The 20,425-nt window shown below is 43.1% G+C and overlaps 2 protein-coding genes and 2 long non-coding RNA genes across 8 annotated transcripts in view; 2 read left to right on the plus strand and 2 right to left on the minus strand.

Moving 5' to 3' along the window:
• Positions 1-7,159, minus strand: part of HSD17B4 (hydroxysteroid 17-beta dehydrogenase 4) — a 78,538-nt gene extending 71,379 nt beyond the window's left edge. The window contains exon 1 of the mRNA XM_083702311.1: positions 7,008-7,159. Coding sequence (XP_083558437.1) covers positions 7,008-7,065 — 58 coding nt within the window. The 5' untranslated portion in view covers positions 7,066-7,159. The remainder of the gene's footprint in view (positions 1-7,007) is intronic.
• The window catches only part of LOC310827006, a 104,862-nt gene that overhangs the window by 71,378 nt on the left and 13,059 nt on the right, over positions 1-20,425 (plus strand). The gene's annotated exons all lie outside the window — the stretch shown is intronic.
• LOC310826996 lies at positions 9,435-18,566 on the plus strand. 3 transcript variants are annotated; one of them, XR_014556112.1, is made up of 4 exons: positions 9,435-9,747; positions 10,811-10,934; positions 12,679-14,352; positions 18,448-18,566. It is a non-coding gene; the product is annotated as an uncharacterized lncRNA (long non-coding RNA). The 3 variants fall into 3 exon arrangements; XR_014556113.1 differs by having other exon boundaries at positions 10,822-10,934; XR_014556114.1 differs by lacking the exon at positions 10,811-10,934.
• Positions 17,050-20,425, minus strand: part of TNFAIP8 (TNF alpha induced protein 8) — a 41,279-nt gene continuing 37,903 nt past the window's right edge. For all 3 annotated transcript variants that reach the window (XM_083702471.1, XM_083702472.1, XM_083702470.1), the window contains exon 2: positions 17,050-18,575. In XM_083702471.1, the coding sequence (XP_083558597.1) occupies positions 18,010-18,575 (566 nt within the window). In that variant the 3' untranslated portion in view covers positions 17,050-18,009. The remainder of the gene's footprint in view (positions 18,576-20,425) is intronic.

The raw sequence follows: 20,425 nt of genomic DNA on the forward strand, positions 1-20,425 counted from the left end.
CACTTTGTGAGACATCTTTGTGAAAAGAAAAGGGTAAACACTACACTAATCCGGAGCGGAGTCCCTAAGACAGCTGGAATAGCAACTCCTGCAGCCAGGTAAAAAGGTAAAGATACCCCTGACAGTTAAGTCCTGTCATGAACGACTCTGGGGTTGTGGCACTTATCTCACTTTACAGGCCAAGGGAGCCAGCGTTTGTCCACTCTGCAGACAGTTTTTCCAGGTCATGTGGCCAGCATGACTAAGCCGCTTCTGGCGCAACAGAACACCGACATCAGAGCAGTGCACAGAAACGCCGTTTACCTTCCCGCCACAGCGGTGCCTATTAATCTACTTGCACTTTTTGGCGTGCTTTTCAACTGCTAGGTTGGCAGGAGATGGAACCGAGCAACGGGAGCTCACCCCTTCGCAGGGATTCGAACCGCCAACCTTTTGATCAGCAAGCCCAAGGCTCAGTGGTTTAGACCACAGCGCCACCCGCATCCAAATGATTGCTCTGCTTTCCTTTGGACCACATCAGCAAGACCGCGAGAGGGGTCCTGCTGTCTGAGCAGCCCAGGACCTCCATGTACACTGCCCAGGCCTACACTTTAGAGAGGTCAGTTCGGTGCTGCTAACACAGCAAAAACAACGCAAGAGGCAGCAGTTACAAATTACCAGTTGCCAGTCTCTGCAGCCACAACAGGCGCTGTGATTCTCCAGCGATTTGACATCACCCCCAGAGGCACACTCCATTGTCTTTTGAGACAGATGGATGCCAACAAATGCATTTACAGTGCAATCCTACACCTGTCTACGCAGAAATCCCACTGACTGTGTGGGTATGAGATTGCAACCTTACGGTACAATCCTAACCAGGTCTACTCAGAAGTAAGTCCTGGGGCTTACTCTCAAGGTAGGGGATTTTAAGACTGGAGCATTAGATTGCCTTCCTCATTTTGCACTAAAGGCAAAAACTCTTTCTTCAGTAGGGGCCATTTGTTCAACATGTACACAACAGCACTGTAACAGAATCCAATTGTCCTTCTCCTATTTTTATTTCAGCCTTGAGCCCATGGACAACTGAATTACAAAAGCCACTTTAGTGGGGGGGAAATAATTGATCCTTGTGAAAAGTTTTTTAGAATGCAAAGACAGAACCTGAAGCCCTTTTTCATACAAATGAAGTGGCTTCAAAAACGAACTTGAACAGGCACTTGGCTAAGCAAAATAGCAACACACAACTTCAACAACTCACAATACCCAACCGTTGGGCTAATTCATGAGATCACTCGTGAGATGCACCCCACGAAAAAGATAAGTTGGTAGTGCAGTGTTCTTAAATCTAAGGTTTCTTAAAAGCATTTATAAATTAGAATCGGTTATTCGCAAGTGACCAGTGCAGGGTATCTGTGGGAACTTGTTTTTCCAACAAACGCGCTGTGAATAGAATCAATGCCCTATTCAGTTATCAAGTGCATTGCGACACTGGCAGCTTTAACATTTATATGCATCTTGGAGAACAAAGAGCCTTGTGCAATTTGAAAAACTAATTTATTATGGCCTAAACTTTTGTGGACTTCCTGAACATTTCAGGAAGGGCCATAGATCAGAGCGTCTTATCTGCATGTAGAAGATACCAGGTTCAGTCCAGAGCATCTCCATGTAGGACCGATCTGAAAACCTGGAGAGCAACAGTCACTCTGCACAGACAATTTTGAGCTAGACAGATCAATGATCTGCTTTGGTATAAGGTAATTTCCTTTGTTCCTTATTACTATAGTCCACTTTATCAGATGCATTAAGTGTTCTATACCTACAACCAGCATCGTATTTTTCGCTCTATAAGATGCACCAGACCACAAGATGCACCTAGCTTTTGGAGGAGAAAAACAAGAAAAAAAATATTCTGAATCTCAGAAGCCAGAACAGCAAGAGGGATCTCTGTGCAGTGAAAGCAGCAATCCCTCTTGCTGTTCTGGCTTCTGGGATAGCTTCGCAGCCTGCATTCGCTCCATAAGACGCACACACATTTCCCCTTACTTTTTAGGAGAGAAAAAGTGAGTCTTATAGAGCAAAAAATACGGTACCTTTTTTTTTCTAAAGGGGTACTCTCATTTTCCTTCTCATTTTGAAATACTGCCCCTCAATGAGGCCAAACTTAGATTCACAAAATGTTTAGGAGTATGCGTACCCCTGTGCCCCCCCCTGAAAAAAAGCACTGCCTGTAACTCAGGATATATACTAATGGTGCGTGCAAGGGGAACTGTAAACAGTGAGGTCAGTGAGAAATTAAATGCAGCAAACAAAATGAAGTCTGCAAAAATTTATGACTCTAGAATAGTTTATGCAAAAAACTGGAAAGAAAGGATTACTTCGACAAAGGAGCAGTGGTTACACAAATTAACAGAATTCGTGGAACTAGCGAGTATGATGACAAAAATAAGAAACTGGGATGAAAATACAGTAAAATAAAAAGCGAGTGGGATTGCTTTCGAGAATATTTAAAAAGAGATGTAATCAAGGAAAACTTTCAAGTGGACATAAAGCAGAGGGGGGGAAGGTAAGTGAATCGTAGGGATAGAAAAGGTGGAAAAAGAAAGGTGAGGTAGCAAATCAAAGAAAATGTGCTAGGAGGTCAATGAGGGATAGGTTGGGAAGTCTACGTAACAGTAAGATAAGATGGTGCATGTATGTACGGCGAAGTGTAAACTGAAAAATGCATAAATAAAATTAACATTTTTTTTATCAAAAAACAAAAAAACCTTATGACACAATAGATCTGTTAGACTCCACAGTGTCATGAGACCCTTTGAGCTTTTTGCTGCGACAGTTACCCCTCTTGAAGCTTGCATCTTGGTTATACCACAGTTTGTGTAGCCAATGGGCACCAAATAGCTTGCTAATGTGACTCACTAGCAAACCTGAAGTGGCCAGATACACAGACACCTTCTCCCACAACTGTTCTTTGTGCCAAAGCTGGTAACAAAGCCCTGGCAAAATGTACTTTACTTGGACGAAACTCATCTCTTAAGCCAGTTATTAATTATGGACAATTCATGTTCCTCCCTCAGTTTCTTCTAACTCCTCTTTTGCATGGCTTATTTAGCTGAACAACCTGCTCAAGAATCCTTATTCCAAACCTGCACTCCCACACCTCACGTGCAAAAAGATCTACAGCAGTTTCATGCCGCAACTTAGTAAGATTCAGGTGATTAATGAATCAACTAAACTCATACAATTAATTGCAATTTGCTTCATTGGGTCAGACCTAGCTATAGATTTTGGGAGGCCATGGAGAAGCAAGGGGTGGGGGCCACCAGCTCTCTCTAGTACCTCTACTCCCTGCAGGAGCTAGGCTATAAATGCCCTCCTCTCCTTTACTGGTTTACCCAGTGGCAATGGCACCAAAATGGGCTGGGAGCCATTTCTGTACCCTAAGATAAAGAGCAACTTAGAAATGCTTTAAAGAATTAACTCACAGTACACCAGTGGCACAGCTGTTTCTGGGTAAGCACACAAGTGTGCACAAGCAGGAGATTGGCATGTTTGGCAGCACTTCCACTTGAGGGACTCAAGGGGCACTGAGGGCGTCCACCAAAGCAGGCATCAGCCCTGGTGGGCTGTGCCAGGGCACATGGGCACTATCCAATGTCCCAGTATGCTTGGTGCTGACGCTAAGCCAGAACTGAATGACTAAACCTGCCAGTTTATAAAATGCTTTGTGGATTAAGAATACTTACAGTGCACTTTTTGGCCCCGAGAAGCTCTCAAAGTCCCTTGCAAAAATTGCTCACAAAACAAACACTAAAGTACCTTATTAGAGCCAGGATCATTTAGGTGGCATTTCCTGCCCTCATTCTTGGTCTTCTCAGGTGCTGCCTTTTGAGGGTTGCCATACAGTGGTGCCCCGCAAGACGAACGCCTCGCAAGACGAAAAACCCGCTAGACGAAAGGGTTTTCCGTTTTGGAGGCGCTTCGCAAAACGAATTTCCCTATGGGCTTGCTTCGCAAGAAGAAAGCCCATAGGGAAATCTCCGGGGACCTCTTTTAAATGCTAGCGGTGGGGAGCAAAGCCTTCCCCCCCCCTCCGGCCTTCAGAAGAGGTCCAGGAAGGCCGGCGGGGGCCGAAAAAAAGGCTTTGCTCCCCACCGCCAGCATTTTAAAAGCAGTCCGGGATAGCAGGGAAGCGCTTCCCGCTATCCCGGATGGCTTTTGAAGGCAGGCGGCGGGGGAGCAAAGACTTTCGCCCCCCACCGGCCTTCAGAAGAGGTCCTGGACCTCTTCTGAAGGCGGGCGGGGGGCAAAAGTCTTTGCTCCCCCCTGCCTGCCTTCCGGGAGAGCGGAGAAACGCAACGCTGCGTTTCTCCGCTCTCCCGGGAAGGCAGGCAGGGGGGACAAAGACTTTTGCCCCCCGCCCGCCTTCAGAAGAGGTCCAGGACCTCTTTTGAAGGCCGGTGGGGGGCGAAAGTCTTTGTCCCCCCTGCCTGCCTTCCCGGGGGCTTTTAAATCGCCCCGGGACAGCGGATAATTCCTCCACTGTCCCGGGGCGATTTTAAAATGCTGACGGGCAGCAGCGCTGCCGCCCGCCAGCATTTTAAGATCACCCCAGACAGCGGAGAAGTCCTCCGCTATCCCGGGGTTTTTAAAATGCTGGTGGGCGGCAGCGAAGGCTTCGCGGGCAGCAGCGCTGCCGCCCACCAGCATTTTAAAAACCCCGGGATAGCGGAGGACTTCTCCGCTGTCTGGGGTGATCTTAAAATGCTGGCGGGCGGCAGCGCTGCTGCCCGCCAGCATTTTAAAATCGCCCCGGGAAGTCTCCGCTGTCCCAGGGGCTTTTAAAATGCTGGGGGACGGCAGCGAAGGCTTCGCTGCCGCCCGACAGCATTTTAAGACCGCCCCGGGACAGCGGAGAAGTCTCCGCTGTCCCGGGAAGGCAGGGGGGGGAGCAAAGACTTTCGCCCCCCACCGGCCTTCAGAAGAGGTCGGGGGACAGACTGTCCCCGGACCTGGTCTGAAGGCGGTTTCCATAGGAACGCATTAATTGATTTTTAATGCATTCCTATGGGAAACCGTGCTTCGCAAGACGAAAAACTCACAAGACGAAAAGACTTGCGGAACGAATTAATTTCGTCTTGCGAGGCACCACTGTACTTCAAAAAGTAAAATTCCTGACACACACAAACTTGTTTAGCTTTTTTTAGGAAGACCCCAGAAATGTTGAGCTATTTTTAGGAACAAACCCAAATTGTTGACCTGCCCCCCAAATAGTGAGCTGTTCCCGCTGCTTTTCCCATCGTGTTGCCATACATCCGGGTTCTTCCTGGCAAAATTCCCCCAGTGCCATTTTTACACCCAAGAACCAGGACATGTCAGGAATTTTCCTGACGTATGGCAAGCGTATGCATTTTACCCTCTGCCTACCTAGCCCACTGAATTCATCTTTTAATGTTTAATGTTTTGTTATGTTTTTATATATGTTGGAAGCTGACCAGAGTTGCAGGGGCAACCCAGTCAGATGGGCAGGGTACAAATAACAAAAATATTATTTCTTATTATCTGAGATAAAGGAGGCACATCTTCCCTGAGTCTTCCCACTCATGTCCTGGTAGTGGGGCTGAATAGTTGGATCTCACTTAGCCCATAGAGGAGGTGAATAGTCCCTTATGCTTTAAGAAGTAACAGGAATGTATACTAGAAGCTGGTAATCATTGACTCTGAATAGAGGGCTGTTCAGATATATATAATAACTGAAAAGATATGATAGCAAAGTCATTAAATCATATATGATTTAGCTAAGATTCTTGAAGGAATCTCAGACTAGATGACCCTTGATACCTTCCAACTATACAACTGGATGATTTTATTATTCTAATAAAAAGGGATAAAACACTGGTACTAACTCTAGAATCAGAATACTTTGCATTAAGGGCGCCTACACGTTGAATGGTTCAAGAGGTTTGTGGAAGTACATATTGCAAAACACAGGCTTGGCTTGTTATGCATGTTTATTATCTTCCTTGGGAACTGTTTCATCTGTGAGTGGGCAGGTTTTGAAACTCACGTATTCCCACCCCCAATATCAGGGATCTAGGCAATATTCTGAAGTGAAGTTAGGAACACTGCCTACCTTTTTTAAGAATATAAAGTTGAAAAGATTTGCAACTTAGCAATTTACTCCAAAGTTTTTTTTATTGTCATTTTTGTAACAACAGCCGTTTTGCAGGGTGGGGAGGTAAAAGGACCATTTTGCAGTCCCCGTGTCAGCAACAATTACATTATCACATTCAGCATTAAGTTGCGTAATTCACTGCAAACCGATGTGGCAATAAGCAAAGCCATTAGTGGTTGTTATTTATTTCGTTACCTATGTTTTCCTCTGAGAAACTAAAAGAGATGAGCGTGGTTAACCTCTCCCCTGCTTTAGTCCTCTCAACAGTCCTGTGAAGCAAGTTAGGCTGGGAAGTAGCTGAAAGGGAGCTTCATCACTGAGTATTTGATTTTGGGTCTTGTCATTTCTAGTTTGACACTCTCAACACAAATGGTCTATGAATACCTGCCAGCCATAACAGGTAAAAAACGAAGCTGCATATAAAAGGGGTTAGGATTTCACTGAACAAGAAATTCTGGGAACAAACAAGACTGTGTGCGTGAGCTTTCCAGAAGAATCTGCGGGGACACTGCCAGAAACTAGATTGATCTTCTAGTACAAAAGTGTCTACTCAAAAACGAAACGTAGTTTAAATGCACAGAAGCTCTTTGCAGCCTACTCAAAAGCAGATCCCACGTATTGCAGCCCAATACATGTCTACTCAAAAGCAGATCCCAGTGGGACTTGCTCCCAGGTAAGAGGGCACAGCTTTAGTCTCGTCCCCCCAAAAAGAAGCTCGCAAAGTAATTGCAACCTACTATTGACAGCACACACCTAGCAGGCTGGGACCCACGTCTGCAGACCCTGCAGGCAGCCCCCTCCTACCTGCACCCGGGCAGGTAGCTAAGAAGCAACCTTGATAGCTGCTGCTGCTTACCTCCCCCTGCTCCAGTCACCAGCACCACCCGCCCGTCAAACCTCAAGGGAGCGGACATGCTGCTTCAATAACTCGAGAAACACTCCTCCCCAGCTGCACAGCGCAGAGGGTAAGCAGGGAAGAAGCCGGCCAAAGGGCAAGGGGAGAGCGCGTGCGCGAGTTGGCTCGTTGCATTCTGGGAACGGTAGTTCGTTGGAGCAAGCAGCCACCTCCTCCTCCGAGCCGCGCAGCTTAAATGCAGTACTAACGATCGCTTTCAATGGACCAGGATTTTCCCAAACTTAGGTCCCCATATGTTGTGGTTTTTTTTGGACTACAACTCCCATCATCCCCAGCTAGCAGGACCAATTATCAAGGATGATGGGAATTGTAGTCCGAGATCCAAGTTTGGGAAACACTGCATAAACCAGTGATGGCCCTCTGTTTTTTGGGACTACAGTTCCCATCATCCCTGACCACTGGTCCTGTTAGCTAGGGATGATGGGAGTTGTAGTCCAAAAACAGCTGGAGGGCCAAGTTTGGCCATCACTGGCATAGACCCTCTGAAGGTGGAATCGAGACCTTCCCTTTAATGTTAAACGCAGAGGTTCTTGAGCACTTCCAAACAAAAGGTGGTAAAAGCAAAGAGAAGCCTTCCCGTTTTTAAGAAAGAAAAATGTAAGTGGTGGGGCCGTTTTGAACTGGCAGTTGAGCTCTCACTTGCGCCCCAGGAGATATTTAAAAATGGCCGCGCCCATGTGAACCAAGAAATCTGATTCCTTGTTCATGCAGCCGACTAAAGGTGGTTCAGGGAGGAGCAGAAGCGCACCTTCTGTCCACCAGATGTTGTGCACTACAACTCCCATCATGCTTCACCATCAGTTGTTCTGGCTGGGGCTGATGGAAGCTGTAGCTCAGAGGGCACCAGGTTGGGGAAGGCTGGAGTAGAAACTAGCAATGGGTGTAAAAGTAATGGGAAGGGCAAAGGATGTGTAGGTTATGCTGTGGATAGAAATGCGTGTTGCATTTGTGCCTCACAGCACAATAGGGTACATGTCTACTCCAAAGTAAGTCTCATTGAGTTCCATGGGACTTACTCATGGGTAAAAGGGACATGGGTGGCGCTGTGGTCTAATCCACTGAGCCTCTTGAGCTTGCTGATTGGAAGGTCGGTGGTTTGAATCCACACAACGGGGGTGAACTCATGTTCCTCTGTCCCAACTTCTGGCAACCTAGCAGTTCGGAAGCACGCCAGTGCAAGTAGATAAATAGGTACCACTGCAGCAGGAAGGTAAATGGCATTTCAGTGCACTCTGGCATTTGTCACGGTCCAATGTACACCAGTAGCAGTTTGGTCATGCTGGCCACATGACCCGAAAAGCTGCCTGCGGACAAATGCCGGCTCCCTTAGCCTGAAACGAGACGAGTGGGTCCTTTACCTTTACCTACTCTTGAGTAAGTGGGTTTAGAATTGCAGCCTCAAACTCAAGTGCTGTTTTAGTTCTAGAGGAGGGAAGGCTTGGGAAAACATATTTATAAAAGAATACTAGCAGCATTCTGTTAATTTGCACACATTTTCTGAGAAGGCAAAAAGTCTCCTGAAAAATTAAACTTTGCCAGATGCTTTCAATTACTGCTATGTTGCAGTTTTTCAAGTTCACAGAGTTACTCAAACCACGGCAGATGTATCTTTCAAATGGAAACAGAAAAGGCACCTCTGATCTTGTCAACTCTGCTGGCTGGGTCATGGGACAATTTGTTCAGTTAAAGAGACCTACAAATATGTTTGAAACTTCGGTTCGTCAAAGGATGTTAAAAGTTTGAGAAATGCGAGGTGCAAAGTTTGATATGAGGCAAGCTTGTAGAATTGGAAGACGGGATCCATCCCTTCTCTTCGTAGCCAAGAAGTGCAAGATGCAGGATAAAAATAAAGACTATCCAAAATCCATGGCCAGACAATATTTGTTAAGACCAACTGAAATGTAAGAAAACAGGGCCAACTTTTAGTGTTCCTCTGTTCTCTTATTAGGCTGCATGCGAGAAAGGGAGAGAAGCTGGCTTGGCATTAGAATATACATTTAGTCACAGCATGAGATAGTAGAGCATACTCCAATTAATTTCCATATGGAAATTTAGATGCATGCATATGGTTAAGTGAACTACATAGTCCATATGTTAGTCATTAAGCTGTCTGGGGACTATTCAAGTTTCAGGTTACTGCTGGGACTAAAAGCCACCATCCGATCGAAATACATTATTTCCCTCAACATATTCTGAGCACTGTCGTTTGTTAAGGACGCTGCAGATTTTTCTTTATATACCGAAAAGCCCAACCCTAGCCTCCTACAAGGAAAAGGTTTGTGCCATAATAAACCGGTGAATCTTTTAAGGTTACGGCAGCTGCTCCGGAAGTTCTAAAAAAATATGGGTAATACACTAGGTGCCCATCAGTGTTTTAAAAGCACCGCAATACTTTAGTCCTTTTCTGTAACAGTGCTGCAAAAAGTACTTTCAACTCTCGCGAGACTTGCTTTCTTCCGACAGAATCCAGCGTGAGAGAGAGAGAGAGTGAGAGAGAGAGCGCACGCGCAGTTACTCTTCGATACGACGTAGTTGGCAGTTGGGAGTAGCACGTGATCACCCGAGTTCTTCTGCCCAGCCAGCCAATGGGGGCGCTCCTCGCTCGGGCCGCGGGGCTTTCGAGGGCTCGGTCGGCGAGACAAGATGGCGGCGCTTAGCGCTGAGGCGTCTTCTCAGATGGGTAAGGCGCGGCGGCGGCCGGCAGGGCAGGGCACGCTCTTTTTAGGCGTAGGAGACGCGACCTGCCCGGACGCAGCGTGACGGCGACAAGGAGGAAGGGGAATGACTGCGCCCGCCTCATGGGGGGGGGGGGCTGGTGGGTGCCCTCTGCACATGGCCAGGAACGCTCGTGCTATTTTTTTGTAATTATTCCCAACCCAAAACACTGCCTTTTTTCCGAGGCTCCCGGCGCAGTAATATAAATCTCAAACCCTTTTTAATGTCCAATTTGTCAACCTCAAAAAGCCACACAAGTAGCAACGCACACACTATGGAAACGTTTGAAAACGAATGAACATTAAATTAAATAAAACTACACAAGGGGATCTCTGCATTTTTCAAGGCCGGTGGTCCCAAACACAGGACGTGTAAGGGATATATGTAATCCTGCAAAAAAGAGAGCTGCACATTCTCTGATAAGAATACTACGTATATCAAAATCTGATTTCCTCCCCACTAGGGGGAGTATTGTACTGACACAACTACACAATTTTGCACCCTCCCAGTGCTTTGCACCAACCTCAGGATTGCTTTATCTCTAGCATCTTAATAATTAGATAACCTGATTTATTACTGTAGAAAGGACTGGCTGCTGGCATGTTTTCAGTTTCTGAAAGAGAGAACATTGCTGCTTTAATTTCAAGGTTTTTTGGTTTGTTTGTTTTTAACATATTAGAGGAAAAAGGGCCAGTTTAAAAGAGTGGATTCACTGAAGTATGTTTTACACCATCTCCAAGCACCATTCTAGCATTTCAATCTCTTCTGATTCAGATGAAACAACTGGGTGTCCTCCATATTGGAGACACCTCACTACGAAACACTGAGCAGTTTCACATAGCTGTTAAATAATATGTCAGCTTGCATGGAGCATTATTATTATTTATACTCCACCCCACTCTGGGTGGCTCCCAGCAGATTAAAAACAGAATAAAACATCAAACATTAAAAACTTTCCTAAGCAGGGCTGCCTTCAGATAACTTGCATGGCACCAAACAATGATGCCCTCATAACTACTTTTTGAAAGCCACCCTGCAGGTAACGGTGAAACTACTGAAGTACAGTGTCCCCAACCTTGATCTCCCTGGGCTGTTCCAGAAGAATACCATTGGCAACCGTATCAAAAGTCACTGAGAGGTTGAGAAAAATAAGTAGGTATAGATGGCTCTACCTAACTGTACTGTCCTGCTTTGAATCAGCAATTTTGTCCCTAAAGTGCAGAACAAATTTGTCACAGCAGGCTGCTCAGGGTGTCAGAGCAGCTCTCTTGGCCAGATGACAACAGCCCATTTGCTGCTTGGAAGCTCTGCTGGACAGCTACCTGCAGTTGCAGTGGTGGCCACTGGTGGAGGAAGAGGAGGCGGGGAGAGCACACCGCCCCTGGCAGCGCGATCCCGCTGGGGTGCAATCACGGCTGCCCCGCCCCCTGCAGGCAGCACACCACCCCCAGGATGTGTGCCACACCCCCAGGGTGCACACCAGCCACGCCCCTGCCTGTTCTCTCCCCCCCCCCCCCCCGTGCCAGAGCATGAAGCTCCGCCACTGTGGGCGGTGTGCCACACCCCCAGGACGCACACCAGCCACACATCTGTCTGTTCTCTGCCCCCCCCCCGGTGCCAGAGCATGAAGCTCCGCCACTGGTGGTGACACCAAAGGCACTCAGTAGCAATTGTGTCAATGGCTCTGTGCAGCCCACCATTTCAGTGTGACAAGAGTGCCAGCCAACTGCTTAGCATCTTCAGTCTTTCATAATGTATGAGAATTCAAACTATGTAGGGTTCTGGGATGTGTACTCTAGCCCCACCCCAACATTCCCAACTCCTTCCTCTTCTGCCATTTTTCATAAAGGTATGCAGGAAGATTCTAACTGGAACCCAGATTGTGCAGGGTTCCCAGTTGCAGAGAGTATTAGGATCACATTAAACTGAACACTGTTATAATTCCCCTTTGAACCATTGCACAGAATATGTGAAGGTCAGCAAAGAACTCAGTATACAGGGGATATTGGGGTAGGGCTTTAAACTTTAAACCCACGCAGATTCTTCCAAATGCCTGAAGAGCACTTTTCTCCACTAGGCACCAGAGCCTAATTTAGGAAGAGATGTAGTAATTGTATCCACATCCCTCATTCAGGACAGTTACTGAACTCATGCATGCAAAATCATGGCTAGTAGAACAGGCTTCCATCAGCTGTGTTTGGTTACTTAGTAGTGAGGAAAACATCGCATGTACTCTGAGATATGCCTTTCCCGCCTGCCCCCAGACTCAAGCTACAACATAAAAAATGATTTTGGAAGCTACATACACACTAGAGACCTTTGACTACTGTGTTGTATGTGTTAACTTCAGACAATTATCATGCTTGCTTCAGTGTTTTTCATCCCAGAGAAGCAATCTTTATTTTCCCACATCTTTGATTTTAGCACATGCCCCTGGAAAAAAGAGACAAAATTTTCATTGAATTCTGAAACCCTTTTAGGTTTCATGCCTCAACGCTAATGTTCCCCATGAATAAATCAAAGCTTGTACCTGTACAAGTTGCCTTTTAATGCAGAGCAATGGCATACTCTTATACATTGGGTTGCACAAAAAAGGCATCTTCTGCCAGGTAAAAGACAAGTTACCACTATTGATAACAAACTGAAAAGCGTATCTTGATGAAGGAGCTGTATTATCCTAAATTCCGTTTCCTGTCTGAAATACCTTGCATAAGGAGGGAAAGTTCCTCCCTTTGTTTTAACAGCTATTTTTATGTTCCCCCAGTTTGCAATATATTTTCTGAAATGCCTGCACTGGAAGTAGTGTCTGTAGCAACTGTGGTGTATCACTAATTCAGTAGTGTCCCTATAGATTAACTATAAACATGTTATTTCCTTTGCTTCTTTGCTTCAAAAGCAGTGAAGTCAACCTCTTTTCAGATACATGCAGTTGATCATCTGTCAGCAGTGGTATCTGAAAAGCTGCTTCCTGGATTTGATGGCAAGTAACTGCATATTGTGCAACACACAGTGGGAAGTTCTAAAGAACAAATTGGCAAAGGTAAACATTTGAGAAGCACTTAACTTTCCACTTTCATAGGAGAGGTCTGCTGCCTTGTTTTCTTGCAAGAACCAAGCTTTGCATTTGTAATAATGCATGCATTTGTTGAACTAGTTGTGCCTAAGGCACCAGGTCTGGCAAGCTACTGATTCCACTAGTTAGCTTGTGCCCAAGGCACCAGTGTCTCGTTGTGCTAATGTACTGGTTTCACTAGTTAGGTTGGCCACAAATAATGTAACAAACAATTGTTACAACAAGTTCTGTATGTGGCTTGCTACTATTAGAGATACAAAACAGTAGTCTGAATTATAGAGAACTCTTAGCAATCTGCTTCTATGTATGTCTACTCAGATGTAAGTTCCATCAAATTCAATGGGGCTTACTCTCAGGACTGCAGCTTAACTTAAATGGTAGAAATTTACAGCCATAGGGGGACGAATGTGGATCATTTGGTCATTGAGCGAATTAATCTGTAGAATTTATCCAGTATGTTAAAACTACCACCATAATTATTGGTGAGAGGAGAGAACATTGGATGAAGTCACTGAGCTGTATTTGTAGTTGCTATTCAGAGATGGAGTTTCCATATTCAGACAGAATATGACAATTCCAGATAAATATTGACAGTTGCTCAGATAAATATTGACAGCTGTTTAGTTCTCCACTAGTTGGATCCATTGGGTCTGACCTGTAGAAAAGCCTCATCTTTTAATATGTAACTGATGGAAGTAGTTGAGTACATATGTGAAATGAAGTGGAATCAGGCTGCTGAACATATGACTAAAATTATTCTTTATTCTAATGAGTTCAGTTGTTATTCTCAGTTTTTAATTGAAATTCAGAAGACCTAAAGATAAAAGTATTAAAGTGCTCATGTGGGGACACACAGGGAGAAATAAGTTACATTGAATGTAGAATTTGAAGGACAATTTTTTTCCCCTGTGGCAAAAGATAATGCAGTAATCAATACATGGCTTCTATTCAGATCTTGTGAGGGAACACCAAATCTATACTAGTGATGAAAAAAGCAAACAGAAGAAACGGGGGAAATTACTGTGTTCTTGCTGACGCTAACAGAAAATGATACTGGCTTCTCCATTTTGAGCTTATTCCAGTCAATAGCACTTAGCAATAAGGGATACTCCATTTTAAAATTTGCCATGAGGGTAGTGTTTTGCGCCTAGCAAGTGTTGGTGTATTTCTTTTCCCTCCCCTCTTCCAGTAACTCAACATTATTCCAAATTGTTTCGTTTTCCTGTTTTCATTTCCACATTTCCCTTATTTATCCCTCACTTTTTTCCCTCTTCCCATCTCCATTTTACATACTATGTTATGTTATTGCTCAAGATGGCCATCCATGTAATGACCTGGTAAGAATAATAAATCAAGCAATGCTCTTTCCATTGACAAGATATCATAGCCCCTGTGGTTTTTAACAGCAATGTTTTTTAGGTGGAGACTGAACCAGATCTCATTGGCGCATTGATCTTGGAACATCCACATCTTGCTCGATAGCCACTTCCTTAGATGGTATTGTCTTCCATTTCCCAGCCACTGCTTCCTCTAGCTCACCTTTATATCTATAAAGGTTTATATTCAGCAGTATCAGGATTTGTGAGTGGCTTCTTGGTGGTAGCAAAGTGAGGCATTCTATCAATGTGAACCAGGCAGCACTGGAAGCTCAGCAATAGTGTACAGTATTTTAGTCACTTGGAACCTTCCTGTGGTTGAACTAAGAGCCATTCAGCATCTGTTTCATCACTCAGATGTTGAAGCTTTACCAATGGTTTCCTTTCAAATTTATTTTCACTATTAGTCCCGATAGCTTTCATCAGTTTGCCTTTCACTGAAATTTTTTCAAGAGTTTTATTTGTGTCTCTGGAGAATGAGTTTGCCCTTGGTTTGGGGGCTAAACTGTGATGAGTGCCGTCTTTATCTAATGCAGGTAGTTAGATAGTTCAGGAGCTCAACCCTCCAGTCTGGAATCCTATACTGTCCCCGTTCTTCACCCTCACATTCCTATAGAACCCACAATTTCCCTGACCATCCAGTTTTAATAGAAAATTCCATGAGTGCATATTTAAAACACTTTTTCATCCCCATATCCAATGGTACCATAGTAGTGCATCTTAATTATTAATTTTATGCTTTAATTCAGCAATTTTTGAAGACAGCCTGCCACTTTACAGATGAGTTTTATTTTGTTATTTCTTTGAGGAGCTCTGCAGCAACTGTCATCTCCCTTTTTTTGCATTTTTGATTGCCTTGGCCACCATTTTATTGGCCTATGAGATTTATTTCACATCAGCTGAAACAGAGGTACCAACTGCCATACAGTTTGCTGTTAATTCATGTCCATTAGCTAGTTGTCCTATGTTCAACATACACTTCCTGAGGCTGCTTCTTTTATTAAGGAGGGGTGATAAAAGCCAGTGTTGTGGGCAGTTTTTCTGCTATGGGAGTAAACACTTGTGCTTCCATCTCTCTTTGTGTGTGCACACCCCTTTTGCCTATCATCTAATGATTACAGTATTTAAAAAAATTAAAAAGTGATGAATGTTATAGGACACTGATTCGTTACGGTATCTTCTTGCAAGAAGGGGAGAAAACAGCCTTAGAAATAGTTGGTGTACATAAATAAAGAATCAAGAGCAATAGGTAGACAAATGTAGAAATGTTCAGTAATTTATTCCATAGATTTCTTTTTCCATTAGATGATGCTTTGTATAGCCACTCTGTACCACTTTTGATATTCCAATATGACATTTTGCCAGCTAAAATGCAATTATAACACATTCAGAAACATGTTTGCTCAAAAATAAGTCCCACTGCGTTAAATGGGTCACCCCCAGTTAAGGTATGTACAGGATTGCAGCCTTAGAATGTTATGTGCCACCTATATAACAGAAGTATTATACATTATCCAGGGTTTGATAGCACTCAGATTTCTAGTACAGTCATACCTTGGGTTGAATATGCTTCAGGTTGAGCATTTTTGGGTTGTGCTCCGCGGTGACCTGGAAGTAATGGAACGTGTTACTTCTGGGTTTCGCTGCATGCGCAGACGCTCAAAATGACGTCACACAAATGCGCGGAAGCGGCAAATTGCGAGCCGCGCACACGCAGACATGTGTTGCGTTCACTTCAGGATGCGAACGGGGCTCCGGAACGGATCCCGTTCGCATCCAGAAGTACCACTGTATATATTTTCTTTGGCATTCTCCATGCTTTGAATTATACTCATCTCAATCTAAATGTAGTGGTGTTAAGGGCAGCTAAATAAGTCTTAATAGAATGATCTCAAACTCTGCTAATGAGTGGTAAAACTTAAGGGAAATCAAGTTTCTTCCCGCAGCAATAAAACATATATTTTGCAAAACCTTAGGGAAAGCAACTACCCATAATAGAAATGGCATGTACAAAAATTATTAGAGACTTGTCAAGAAGGAACAAAACATGGCTTGGATTTAATTAAGTAGTGCATATCCATTTTTTGATTCGTTATGCCATAGAAAATCAGGCACAGCATTTATAATGAATATATTCTTTTAGTAACAATTCTTTTTAAAACTTGGCAATCAGCAAAGACTTGTGTGACATACAAAAAACATTACATTTTCAGCAAATTCCTTTGGATAGTCCTATTTTCACCTCAATATTGTTTTTTAAAGAAATCTTATATAAGCTGCTGCAGTTATAAGATGCATTTCACCATATTTGCTATACATTTATTCTAGGTTCTACACAGTGACTTTTGTTTCAGAGGCAATGTACACAATATCGTTCAGAATTTGGTGCTGGTACTTATGGTTTGCAGATTCACAATACCACCCATTTATTTTTATATATATATATATATATATATATATATATATATATATATATATATATATTTATTTATTTACTGTATTTTGTCACCCCACGCTATAGATTCTCATGTGCTCACATACACAAAATATTGACTTGTGCATGCAGGGTGCCTCATTTTATTGAGGAACTTGATCTGGAACTACATTCTTCTACAGAAATGAGAAAAGGCATTTGCAGACTGAACTCTATGTGCCCACTGTGGGATTGGAGTATTTAGGACAATTTCTATTTAAAAGCAAGCCCCTTAGCAATGACAGTAATTTTGGATTAAGCTAATTTTTGATTTGTGTGAGGGTATTGTTAGCAGAATGGCAAAATGTATATGGGTGCTTCATTTAACCACACACTACTAATGTATAGTTTTCCTGGCCACACTTTATTACTGTAGCCAACTAAGAATAGCAATACATCAATCAAATCCAGACCATTCAGCTGATAAAGCACACAAAATTATGGTACTATAGATTAACAATCCAAAGCCTTAAATGATATGATTAAGGGTAGGGTCATATGGAAACAGCCTTTGTGAATTCCCTCGAGAGTACATGCCACAAGGTTTAGAGGTGGGATGTACTGGTCTTCCATGGAAGTATGTTATGTGAAACCATGCCAATACATGTGAAGCATATGCAGATGCAATAACCACAGGACAACAGCTTGATGAACTACTACTGTTGTTATGGGAACAGGGACTGCCATGTACAGATGTCAGTTTATGCCAATGAAGTATTTCCAGATGCATCTGGCGGCAGCCCTGCACATTTCAAAGGCAATTGTGTGGTCTCTTACTGTCTTATATGAGAACCAGCCCTACGAAGCAGAACTATTTTAACAGTATAACTAAGACCATGTGACCTAAGCATTTATGTATAGCATATATGGATCTAGATTAAGTAGCATAGGTTCTATTAAATCTAACTCCAGTTATCATATATGTGCCATAGTCATTTGTGTATATAAAAAAATATTGATCCTTTGTAGGATTATAAATACTCTTCTACATGTAGAAATATGCATTTTGATTCTGATTATCTTGCTGTACACTTTTCCTGTCTATTTTACAAAAGCTCTGTTTCACGAGTAATCCCGTTTCATGGCTTTATTGCTCCACGTTTTAAAGCAAAGTACTGCAAAAAGAAAGAATAGCAATAGATGACTCCAAATAAATGGGTCAATTTGATGAAGAATTTTCTAAATATTTAGCATTTGTTTTGGTATTCAATTTTGCCATTACCACACACAGTTTTTCTAGCCCTCCTTCATTGAATCCAGACCAGTAGTCCTCAGCCTACGAATATACACCACCGATGCAGTAACTTATATATTCCCTTCATCTAACATTTTGTTGACACCATCACAGAGTCTCTGAAGGTGAGACTTGTAAGATCCAAATGGATTGTACAAGGCAGCCAAAAATTCACAATCTGAGAAGTGATCAAACACGTGGTTGACTCGTCCATGAGATTTCGCAGTTAGGTGACGCTGAATGATTTCATGAAGCAGGTCTCTGCATTCATTCAAGAGTTTTGACAAAAACTTTCTGTCAAAGGTATAATCCACTTGATGGAAGCTCACCACAGTTTTGGCCAACTGGTGAACTTTCTTCTTGAATTTCTCCATAAGGATGATCTCTTCTTCATTAAACTGGTTATTCCGGTAGAGGATTGCTAACTTGATTACAGTCTTAATGAGATTTTTAATGATCTTCTCCGCTTCCTTTTTGCTTTGTGTGTATTGCCTTGTCACTCTGTAAAGTTCATCCAGCACATCACTGCTAGTGTCATCTATCAAAGCATTTGCTATGGATTTAGACGCCATTTTGCCAAGGATTTTCTTCTGGGCCTGGATGGCCAAACCTTTGGAATTGAAGACATCTGATGCCACTGGAAGAAAAGGAGTAGATGTTAGTACCTTCAGACCATCTGATGCAATCCATTGAATGTGAAAGCATTTTAAAGCACTGTGTGAGGGGGAAATAACTAAAGTTTCCCACTACATATATTTCCTGTATTAAAATGCTGATTAATTTCCTTGTGTAACAATTAAAAGAACTAAAACCTTTATACTACTTAGGAGGGTATATATTTTATATTTAAGTACTGATGTTGGTATTACTATTTCAGTGAATGGTACGCTATATTGCTTACTTGAAATATAATATCCTAAAAGAATCCTGAAACCAATATGGGAAGCTAATTACAGACCCTAAAAAAAATAAAAATCCCCCCAAAAAAGGATGGAGTACACCTGAAGAACACAGAGAAAGATCATTTATTTCTAGGCAAAATACACAGAATTTTCAAGAAACAAGGGTGGTAGCTACTGGGCAAAGCAGTTTATCATGAGATGAGAAGAGGCTGAGCAATGAAAGCTTCCCTTAAATTGGGCTGTGGGACTGATTGAGCAGAGGCTTATCTGTGCCAGAAGCTAGACTCTCCCTTCTGCCTACCAAACATGCTGGTGGGAGCCATTAGAAAGTCCTGAAATGGGATATTCTGAGGGCTGTGGAAGGCTGAGCCAATCCTGGATTGAGTATATCCTGAGACAGTCTCACTGCTGTTACATGATGGCATCTGGCTGGCTGGTGCTCCAGCATGGAGCTGGTGCGGGCATAGCGCTGCCACCATTAGGCTCTATCATCCTGCCCTCTCCACTTCTACCACTATGAGCAGCAGGGCTGCCGATGTAGCAGTGGCCCTGTTGCTCCAAAAAGCAAAAAAGGTAGTTAGTGGGATCTTGGATTGCGCCTTGAATGTACATATTTGAACACTAAATGTACACTTTGGTTGGTATGAACAATTTGTTTGTTTTGAGTGGAATATAGGGTTGTGGTTCTTTGTCTTAAGTGTCAGATTTCCATGCCTGTGTTGACATAACCCCCATAGGACACGTGCAACGCCACAAAAAGCTGCACTGTATAAAGAAACACCTTGTCTGTCCTGAATCTAGTGCCAAACAATTCAGGATTTTTTTTTGGGGGGGGGGATTCTTTCATTTCATCACATCACAGCATTATTTTATAAACTTCTATTATGCTCCCTCAATTGGTTTTCCTAAATCCACAAAAGCTTTAGCCCATGTTTCCCAACACAGCAGCTGTGGGCACAATATCTGCAGAGACAAAACTAAAGTCCATCATGAGAGCCATCCTTATCTTGGAAAGATACACAAGTGGGCTAATTCAGACACACTACTCAACTGGAAGAAAGATAGAGCAATTCTGAGGAATATACTAAAGAAATATGATCTGGCCCTCCAAAAGACATTTTAGATCTTGCAACAACTAAGTGGAATACTGCTTTATTTGTTGTTGTTTTTAAAAACCAGCTAATCACATGCATATGGATTAGCACAAAGCTTTACACATGTCTACTCCTAGACAATATTTGTTGAGAGAATAGCTAATGAACTTTGAATAAAGTCTTACTCCAAGAGCAAAATATGTACATCTGGAAGACTCCTACAGATCAAATCCTGGAACTTGGAATGTGTCCAAGATATCCTACTAGCGCTCATGACAAAGATTCTGCTATTAGACACAGTCTAAACAGTTTATTTTAACACTCAGATCATTTAAACATGTCTTTTAATAGCCCAATTTTCACAGATGAAGCTACTCAGATGCCAGATGAACTATTGTGATCTATTTTAAGAGAAGCAACTGGGATCACATGATGGACAAACTTGTGTTTTAACCATGTGATGGAGGGAGAGTCAGTCGATTTAAGAAACA

The sequence above is a fragment of the Podarcis gaigeae genome, assembly GCF_964106915.1.
Source record: "Podarcis gaigeae genome assembly, chromosome: 11".
Lineage (NCBI taxonomy): Eukaryota > Metazoa > Chordata > Lepidosauria > Squamata > Lacertidae > Podarcis > Podarcis gaigeae.